General features: G+C 32.1%; 1 protein-coding gene across 2 annotated transcripts in view; it reads right to left on the bottom strand.

Annotated features, from left to right (window-relative positions):
* LOC126881434 (1,5-anhydro-D-fructose reductase-like) overlaps positions 1-5,364 on the bottom strand; it is a 207,251-nt gene extending 201,887 nt beyond the window's left edge. For both annotated transcript variants that reach the window (XM_050645724.1, XM_050645716.1), the window contains exon 1: positions 5,201-5,364. In XM_050645724.1, coding sequence (XP_050501681.1) covers positions 5,201-5,317 — 117 coding nt within the window. In that variant the 5' untranslated portion in view covers positions 5,318-5,364. The remainder of the gene's footprint in view (positions 1-5,200) is intronic.
* Between the last annotated feature and the right edge of the window lie 5,728 nt (positions 5,365-11,092).

Raw genomic sequence — 11,092 nt, forward strand, 5'->3', positions numbered from 1 at the left:
CCTTACCTTATTTCCCACATCTAACTGAGAAACTTACGAAATTATTTAAACCGTTATCCACCAAAATTGGTATTAAGAATTGTAAAACAGTCGGTAATCTTTTTTCTCGTACTAAAACACCGATAGATATTTGGGAGAAATCTAATGTAGTTTACAACATCCCTTGTAAAGATTGTCATTTGAAATATATTGGCCACACAAAAAGAACTTTGAAATCTCTCTTGACGTCACATAAAAGCGATATTAGATGTAACAAGCATTCTTGTGCCCTTAGCTCACATTCTATTTCACTGAATCATCAAATAGATTTTGATAACATCAAATCCTTAGGCTCAGAATCTAATTTTTATAAAAGAACCTTTTTAGAGATGACTCACATATTAAGAGAGAAAGATTCCATGAATAAACGCACAGATATAGACAATCTCAGCATTATATATCACTCCTTACTTCTTAACAACCCATAATCCCAGTCAGTTATTGAAATTCCAAATTATTGTTCATGAATAATTCCGTTCAAAGCATGGCCTAAAACCTATGTTTTTATTTCATCCAAAAAGTTCCCACCTACGAACCTCCGATATTTGGTTTGGTAATGAAAGTTTCCTATTTTCATTTCATCCCAACTTCTGTTTCCAACATGGCATACTAACTCCATGTCTGGTGGTTAGTAACCTACTATCATGAGGCAAGTAATTCAGTAATTTTTTTATAACTAACATTTAATTAATCCTAACCTATTTTAGGTTCATGGATTTCACCTAAAACTAGATACCATCAAATTAGATTAGATTTTTTCGCTGCAGTTTAAATGTAAATCCGTTACTTTTCAACAGTATTGTCATTTTTTAAACGATACGTTCTTCATTTGGAGGCTTTTGGTGACAACATGCTTTACTTCCATTTTTAAAGTGCTCGTAATATTAGCTCTATACTTTTCATGCTATACTTAGAAGGTTACCGAAGGGGGTTGGATGAGAATTTTGATTTAAAACACATCCAGTATTTTGTTAGAGTCGCATGCCGTTTCATCATTATCTGTGAACCAACGGTTGTTTTTTACCTAAAACTTTTTTGGTGTTTTTTTATCTTTTCCACATTACAGCAAATAATTGTGTTAAATTGATTATTCTAACTCTATCAAATGGGAAACAATTTTTTTTCTTCTCCTGGCCTCATGGTTCAACCAATTTTTGTAATTGTAACTTTGAAGCTTTTAGTTTTGTGACTTTTTTGGCTTTTTACTTTAGCTTAAGAAATTTTAATGTATTTTTTAGCTACTAAGTTTATAATGTCAAAAACCATTGTTATGACATTGTTTTTTACATCTTTATGTTAACTTCACAATCATTTTAGAACTGATGAAGTGCAGGAATACTGCACGAAACGTATTCTATTAAAAAGATTGAAATAGTTTGATCATTTTTTATTTCTCCTTGACTGATAACCTCAATTACAGTGAGATTTTCTCCTCACTCACTTTTTACATTTATATATATATATATATATATATATATATATATATATATATATATATATATATATATATATATATATATATATATATATATATATATATATATATATATATAGGTGATTTGTTTAATACTCCCTTGGGGAGATGTAAAATAATGGAATATGCAGATGACCTAGTTGTATTCAAAAAAGGCGTAAATGTAGAATATATGGGACAAAATATCAACATGGCACTTAATAATATACAAGAATTCCTAATAGGTCATGGATTACCCCTTTCACTGGAAAAGTGTGAGGCAATATGGTTCACAAAGGGATACAGGAGAAACACCCCACCTGTTATCCAAATTAATGAACATCAAATTAATTATAAACCACAAGTGAAATACCTTGGGATAACATTCCAGCAACACCTCAAATGGGATACACACATAACAAATAATATCATAAAACCAAAAAAATCTCTCAATGTACTAAGAGCCATAAGCAGAGTATGGTGGGGAGCTGACCCGTGCACCCTTTTGATGGCATTTCAGGGACTTGTGAGATCCCACTTAGACTTCGGTGGACTTTTTATAAAACCAGCCAATAAATCAATCCTAAATAAACTGGATTCAATATTTTTTGAAGGTGTTAGAATAGCTCTTGGTTGTGTGAAGTCGACTCCACATGCAGCACTATTAGCAGAGGCAAACTTACTAGAACCAGAACAAAGAAGGAAACTATTAACCATAGGGATCTTGAAGAAAATTATATGTATTAGAAACCACCCTCTACCCAAATTATTCTCAAATACCAGAAGAATATTAATAAGTAGACCAGCCTTTTGGAGAGATGACAATACGCCCTATTTGATAGCAGGTTTGTCTGAATTCATGCCATATCTCAAGGACATTTATAAGTCAAACAACTTCCCTTGTTATGAAGTCCCTTATAATACACTGTGTAGTATAGTGAAGACAGTCCCATTGAGTCTAAAAGAAAATGATCCCATGATCAAAGAACAATTTTTAATAAACACAGAAAAATATAAAGCAACCCATACCTTTATATTCACTGATGCATCGAAGAAAGATCTTACAACAGGGTTTGGAATCAGTATACCAGATATCAACATCAAATACAGCTCAAAGTTACCAAATCACCTCTCCATATGTAAGGCGGAGATTATAGGAATCTATGAGGCAATTAAATTAGCACTTAAAAAAAACTTATTCAGAATAATCGTTTTTTCGGATTCCAGCAGTGCAATTGAAAAAATCAGCAGTTGTTCAGTTAAAAATATATCAGAGTTTTGGCCTATTGAAATAAAAAGACTTATAGTTCATGCAACTGAAAATGGCTTTGACATCAGATTAGCATGGATACCAGGACATTCAAATATCCCGGGTAACGAAGAAGCTGATACCCTAGCTAATATAGGAAGAAATTTGAACATACCAATGGTCATGCCCCTCGATGTCCAAGACATATATACTGACATTAAATCTAAAGTGTATGATGATTTCAGAAATAAATGGAACAACCTAATCAGAATCAAAGACCATCAATACCGAAAAGTACAACCTACGTTTCCTAAAAATAAATGGTTTGCTATTCTTCCATTCATAGATCGAAGACACATCACTACAATTATTAGGTTACGTACAGGACACTGTCTAACAAAAGAAAACTTGCATAGGATGAACCTGACAGACAATCCCTATTGCGAATGTGGGAAAATAGAAAATCTTAATCACATATTTTTTGAATGCCCAATTAACTCCATTCCAAACTGGGATATCTACAATTTTTTCGCCAATAAAGGACTTCCCACTCCGATAACAATATATTCAATTTTACATAACGTAGATGAAGAATCAATCAGAACAATTATGAGGTTTCTTAGCATAAACAGAATAAAATTATAATGCTCAACTAGCTACAACTTATTTATAATTCATGCTTATTACTAATAGATTATGTTTGTTATTGTACCTTGTACAAACAGTAAATATTTAGTCAAAGTTATCACCATAGCCAATTTACTTCAAAAGAGATCAAGAAGTAGACATATTCGGTGGGCCTGACATGGTCATGAGCCAGTCAACCGTGACCGCCAACCTGATCGAGCTGGCCAAATTGCATAAAGCAAGGTCAATAACCAAGCAAGCAAGCAACAATTTGAACTGTCAATTTCTTTATTTATTTTAACATTTATTGTTTAAAACACAATAAAGTTGATCAGATACCCTCAGTTAAGGAGAAAGTATTAATAATAAAGATATTTTCTTCAGTCAATAGTGTGCTCACTGTCAGTTAAATAGTAACGTGTGGCCTAACATGCCCACACGTACCTACTGCGGTAAATACATTATATTTTTCAAAATTTTGGAATGTGTTTAAATCGTAGAACAATTGTAACTTCTGTTTTTAATACAGATTTTAATCCTCTACAAATAACTTCTCATGACTTTTGATGTAACATAATTAGGCAAGCAGGAATTCAACAGTTTAAAATTTTACATTGAGTTTCCTATGGCCCGTTTTCCGATTCACCACCCTGTATATAAAGGATGTGGCAATATACACATGATATAATAATATTATTTACGTTAAGTTTTGTACATATTACATACACTTTTTAGATCTGATATATCCGAATTGACTCCAAAAAGTACAGATACGATATGTCCTATATAACCTCACTATCGCAAATTATGTCAATAAATCTTTATTAACGACAAAAAATATTTTTGTTGAACTATAAATGACATTATAAAAGAATATCGTTTATTATCACTAGAAAATAAAATATTCAAATTTAACAAAATAATCCCATAAGGGTCAATACTAAAACGTCCTTACAAAACTGGCAGCGTATCACGTGACTGTAAATTTTCGTTTTAAATTTCGTTTAGTTATCGTGTTTTAAATTTTCCAAGCCACTTAAAGCATTCTGGAGTTATTCTGTTGCAGCTTTTTTAGGTTTGTTATCGCTTACCTGACTGCTAGGAGTGTGCGATTACAGGTATTTGAATAATTGAATGACATACAATTTTTACAAATAATGTAAGTACATACCTAATACTAAGCCGGATCACCACTCAACGAATGAAAAGTAATATACCTAATACAATTATACATATCCACAGCATACAAGCAATATGGCGATGAAATAAAAAAGAACTAACCCTTTGTCATTCTTAAAAATTGTAATGTTTTCGATAACCTGTTAATGATCGGGGACGAAGACTATTCGAACCTTGAATAAAATGAAATGATCATCACAAACTCCCGGTAAAATTTAACAAACACTTAAAAAGTGTTGTTTTATGATGGTATTAATGGTAATGTAATAATCTGTTAGTCTTAGGCCCGGTAATTTATGTCTCGATTAAACCTGGGTTAGCTAACCGGAGTTTAATCGGGACCTCTTAGGGTCTCTTGCGTGGTAATAAATGCAATTACAAGTATTATTATAATTATAAATTAGTATAATAATAACTATAATTGCATTTATTACAAAGCAAGAGACCCTAGAGAGGTCCCGATTAAACCCCGCTTTGCTAACCGAGGTTTAATCAAGACATAAAGTGCCGGGCCTTAAGGAAACAGCTTATATAATTATTATAATCGAAGCTTTTAGAGGAATGCTATCTGAACAGTTACTACATCTTACATCTCCAAAGATTAAACAATATTGATGATTGAACATAAATACCTTTAAAAATCTCATACTTACTGCAAATGTTCCAAGTCCAATTGACGGAATTTTGTGTCCCCCATTATATTGGTATTCAATTGCAAAACTGAAGGATGTAAAACATACAAAAAAAATACTTAATATGTGGCGAAACATGATCAATATTGAAATCTTCCAATATTATAATTGTATCAGTCAAAAAACGGCAAATATATAAAAAAAATATTAAATCATTTAATCATTAAGGTCATTCTTTAATCTATTAAAGGTTAATAATTATACATAACGACAAACAAGGATATATTTATGTCAATAACCAGTTTTACAATACGTAAAAATATTTTTTGACAATATTGTTTGTATTTGTCGGGACACTTGACCAGCCAGGTTGTAAATGTGTTTTTTTGGCTACGTTTAAATCGCTAGATATAGGTAAGAATAAGGAAACTTTTAGTAGATGAGCAAAGGTTTAAAATGATAGTTTTTAAATTTTGGTCCGATCATTTGTTGCTTCGAAAATTGCAAATTAAGACTAAAATTTCGAAAATCAAAAATTTGCTATAACTTTTGCTAAAATTAACTTCTTCTTCTTCTTCTTTCTCATAATCCTTAGTGCCCTTCAGGGCGTCGAATGTCGGGTTCCGCCTTTTATCCACTTCTTCCAATTGCTTCTATTGGTGGCCAGGTTCTTCATATCCCTCATACTGATGTGTCTCCTTTCACTTATATCTTGGATCTGGTCCATCCATGTCTTCCTCGGCCTTCCCTTTTTCTTTTGTTTCCCATTTTGGCTTCATGTACCTTCTTTGTAAGTCTATTTTGCTCCATTCGTTGTATGTGTCCAAACCAGCTTAATTGTTTGTTTTCGATCTTCCTAATTATCGGTTCTTGTTCCAGCTCTCTTCTTATATCTTCATTTCTGAATCTGTCAAACTTCGTAACTCCGGCTATTCTTCTCATGTATTTCATCTCAGTCGCGTTTATCATTGATTCATGTTTCTTTTGGACAATCCATGTTTCCGACCCATATGTCATTATCAGATTTACTATGCTGTTATATACTCTAAGTTTAGTTTTGTTGCTTATTTCTGACTTTCCAAAAATTGTATTATTTAAAGAGTAATACACGCTAGTTGCCTTCTTCAGTTTATGACTTATTGCCAAGTCCGTTTTCCGATCATCTGTTATTATATTTCCCAGATATTCAAAAGTAGATACATGTTCTGTTACTTTTTCCCTTACTATTATATTAGTATTCCTTTCTCTTTTCTCATCTTCATTTATTATCATAAGTTTTGTTTTGTTGAGGTTCATTTCCATTTTTAATTTATGTATCTCTTTTTGCCAAATATCTATTAGTTTCTGCATTTTCTCTACTGTGTCTGTGGTTAAAACTATATCATCAGCGTATAGAAGGGAGTTGATCTTTATTGCATTTAAGTTTTTATATACTATGTATTGAAGGTTTCTTGTTTGATCTTTGGTATTTTTGATTAAAGTATCCATGACTATTATAAACAAGAGGGGGCTTAGTCCATCTCCTTGTTTAATTCCCTTATCCCATTTAAAAGTGCCTGATCTTTCTTCATTTATTTGTACTTGGCCTTCTACTTCCATATATATAGATTTTATAACTTTTATCATCTTTTTTGGTATATTATAGCTCTCCAATATTTTCTACAATATTTCTCTGTTTATTGTTCAAATGCAGCCTTCAGATCGACGAACATGAGAAATAGTTCATTCCCTTTACGGCATTGTCTCTCTATTATATTTCTTATGATGTAGACGTTATCGTTTGTTTGACGGTTTGATATTGCAAAATTAACTTAATACTTTGATATTGCACCAAAAAGTAGAGTCAAATAGTCCATGGTGGAGTCTTTCTCCACCGATTCCACGTATATCGTGCTTCCGCCAGAATGTTTTCGGCCGGTGATTCATTGTTTTGCTACAATACAGTTTTATTCATGAAATAATCTTACCGAATTACTCTCGAGCTCTTACAAATTATCGATTTGTTTTGCCTCGCGACACTTTGACATAATTTCACTCCCCTTCGGGTCGTGAAAATAAAACTGAAATTAAATTACTCGAAATACAAATCGATAATTTTAGAGCTCTCGTGTAATCACTACTGATAATAATTTTATAAATGCCCGTTATAGTCCTGTCGCCAGGGGGGGGGGGTACAACGGCCTCCTTAATTCAGATGGACTTACCCAAGTTTTTTTTATGTATTTTGACCCGTAGAACACGAATTTTTTGGGTAACAGTTGATCCGGATGTCGATAAGATTGTTATAAACAAAGAACGTGAGGAATTACATAACAGCGATTTCTCGCAAAACAAAACATTTTTGGTATTTTTTGGGTGATTCTCAGCAAAAAATGGTCTTACAAGTATTTTCGTAGGATGCATGATTTTCGAGATAAACGCGGTAAACTTTCAAAAAATCGAAAAAGTGCAATTTTTGAACCCGAATAACTTTTGATTGCAAAATAAAAAGCAATTCTGCTTACTGCATTTGAAAGTTCAAGTCAAATTCTATCGGTTTTGATTATTTGCATTGCTAAAAATTAAGTTTTTATTTGTTAAACAAAGCCATAAATATTACATAGTGTTTCCCGTGCCCAATGCATGCGTTTTAATGTACGTAATCTGCGTAGAAATTGACTGTATGCGCGCCTACTCGTTCGATTTCAAATTAGAAATGCATTGAAAACATCATTCAAGCACTAAATAAACTGGTACATATTACTATATAAAATGAAATAAACTGGTACCTCCTACACCAGTTTATCCGATAGCACCCATAAATAGTAGATAACTGGTGATCGTCATCGTGGGGTATGTTTAAATTTTTATGCAATGTTTTTAATGGTATGGTTTTGATTTCTTCTTGATCATTGTAGACTTGAAAAACCACAACATCATCTGCAATGAATGTAAATTAATTATTATTTGTTTTTTTAACATATGAGTAATTTCACAAAAATTCTCTATATTTCTGCGTTAAATCTGTCTCAGATTAAAGATTTTTTGAAATTTGAAGATCTGTGGATTTTTTTGAAATTTAGGGGCATGCCTCTGAAACCACCTTTTCTTCGTTCTTTATGCAAGAAGGTGTAATGACCAAAGCGGGGGGAAGGGAAGGGGTTGTGCTTACAAGCTTTTTTTTTTCATTTTTCATTTCCCAAATTTTATTTCTGTCCTACTTTGCATTCATTAAATTCTATTTGGTAAATTGTTTGATACAAAATATTAATATTTTCGATGTAAAATTGCACGCTAAACAAAATGGCCTTAACAGAATTTGTCTAAAGCTCAAAGGGACTTTCCTATTACCTACTTTTGTAAGAGAGACAAGTGTATTTTAGCATATTTTTTTCACTTTTGATGTATTTTTCTGTAGTAAGTCTCAGGTAACATGTAAAATCGACCGCTGAAAAAATGGCACTGGCAGAATTTAGGTTAAGCTGTATTTTAGATTTTTTTTGCATTTTTCTGTACTCTGGCTTTAATTTCAACCCTAAAAAAAGAAACATTTTCTATGTAAAATAGTCCACTGGAAAAGATGGCTTGCACAGAATTTACTTAAAGTCCAAGAGAACTTTTCTATAAGCTTATTTCAGCATGTCTTTTTTTTTTCATTTTTAAGCATTTATCTGCGCTCTGATCTCAATTTTAACTCCAAAAAATCACAAGAACAATTTTCCATGTAAAATTGGGTGCTGATTAAGTTAGCATAGGCAGAATTTAGCTAAAGTCCTAAGGAACTATCCTTATCCTATGAGCTATTTTTGAAAGAGAGATTAGACTATTTTAGAATGTTTTGAATGTGAGAAAAATGATACTAACAGAATTTAGCTAAAGCCGGAAGGAACTTTCCTATAAGCAATTTTGGAAGGAGATGCTTTTTAAGCTTAATTACTTTTTTCTACAATCTTCATTTGAGACTTCATTTGAGATTTTCAGCTGTTAATGCTTGTATACCCCCTCTTTCAGCAATTACACTGAGAGAACAATTTCTTTTCTCCTAAAACACCGATTTCTTTGAGCAATATTTCTTAAAAGTTAACATATCCTATTAACTTAAACATACCGGTTCACATATAAAGAAACGAGTTTTTTAAACACAACTCAATAATTTTTTACAGACAATTTCTTCAATACTAAGAAATGCATTAATAGTTACATTTAATTTTCTTATCCTAAAGTTTTTATTTCTTAAATTGAAAACTACAAATATTTTGCAGTATAAGAAATATAATGTTAAGTTAATCCATAGTTATATTTGTGAACAAGAAATTTTCTTGCAATCAAATAAATATTTTAAACCGCAAGAAATAATTCTTCAGAAATACCTACTGTAGTAACTGTGGTTATAAAATAAAAACTTTGTCATTAATGCCGAAATGTTACTTGCAAAGAGATTTTCTTCCACAAAAGAATTGCGCAGATTAACTATTTATGATTTAGGGCCGATTTCTCATATCGAGTTCAACTCCAGTTTAACCTGAACTTTTAGTAAACGTCAGTTTAAAGTCAAAATCGTCTTTCTCAATTCCCGTTCAACCGATGGCAGTTTAAACTTGAACGATGCTTGAACGGTGGAATTCGGCCGTTCAAAGATTTCAGAACTCAGTTCAGATGATTTCATGGACTACGCATGCGTTGTATTAACACGAAACGCTGTCATAATATAAATATATCCTATTTTATTATATTAAGCCTAACGATAAACCATAACATTATTTGTGTTTTTATAATATTTATTTATAATTATTAAAATGACTATTTGACTATAAATACTTAAATTTAACTTTATTCAAAAACAGCATAAAAAAGGTAGTTCAAAATGGTGACAGTTTTTTGCCTTTTGCCATCTATTGGCATTTCTCGAAAGCTGTAGAACGAGCACTGACATGAACGCGCAATGAGAAATGCATTCCAAACAGAACCGGAGATCACCTGTGAACCCGGTTCAACTGAACCATAGATTAACGCAGGTATGAGAAATCGACCCTTAGGGCCAATTTCTCATATCGAGTTCAACTCCAGTTTAACCTGAACTTTTAGTAAACGTCAGTTTAAAGTCAAAATCGTCTTTCTCAATTCCCGTTCAACCGATGGCAGTTTAAACTTGAACGATGCTTGAACGGTGGAATTCGGCCGTTCAAAGATTTCAGAACTCAGTTCAGATGATTTCGTGGACTACGCATGCGTTGTATTAACACGAAACGCTGTCATAATATAAATATATCCTATTTTATTATATTAAGCCAAACGATAAACGATAACATTATTTTTGTTTTTATAATATTTATTTACAATTATTAAAATGACTATTTGATTATAAATACTTAAATTTAACTTTATTCAAAAACAGCATAAAAAAGGTAGTTCAAAATGGCGACAGTTTTTTACCTTTTGCCATCTATTGGCATTTCTCAAAAGCTGTAGAACGAGCACTGACATGAACGCGCAATGAGAAATGCATTCCAAACAGAACCGGAGATCACCCGTGAACCCGGTTCAACTGAACCATAGATTAACGCAGGTATGAGAAATCGACCCTTAGGGCCAATTTCTCATATCGAGTTCAACTCCAGTTTAACCTGAACTTCTAGTAAACGTCAGTTTAAAGTCAAAATCGTCTTTCTCAATTCGCACGTTCAACCGATGGCAGTTTAAACTTAAACGATGCTTGAACGGTGGAATTCGGCCGTTCAAAGATTTCAGAACTCAGTTCAGATGATTTCATGGACTACGCATGCGTTGTATTAACACGAAACGCTGTCATAATATTAATATATCCTATTTTATTATATTAAGCCTAACGATAAACGATAACATTAGTTTTGTTTTTATAATATTTATTTATAATTATTAAAATGACTATTTGACTATAAATACTTAAATTTAACT

The sequence above is a fragment of the Diabrotica virgifera genome, chromosome 1 (genome assembly GCF_917563875.1).
Source record: "Diabrotica virgifera virgifera chromosome 1, PGI_DIABVI_V3a".
NCBI classification, from domain to species: domain Eukaryota; kingdom Metazoa; phylum Arthropoda; class Insecta; order Coleoptera; family Chrysomelidae; genus Diabrotica; species Diabrotica virgifera.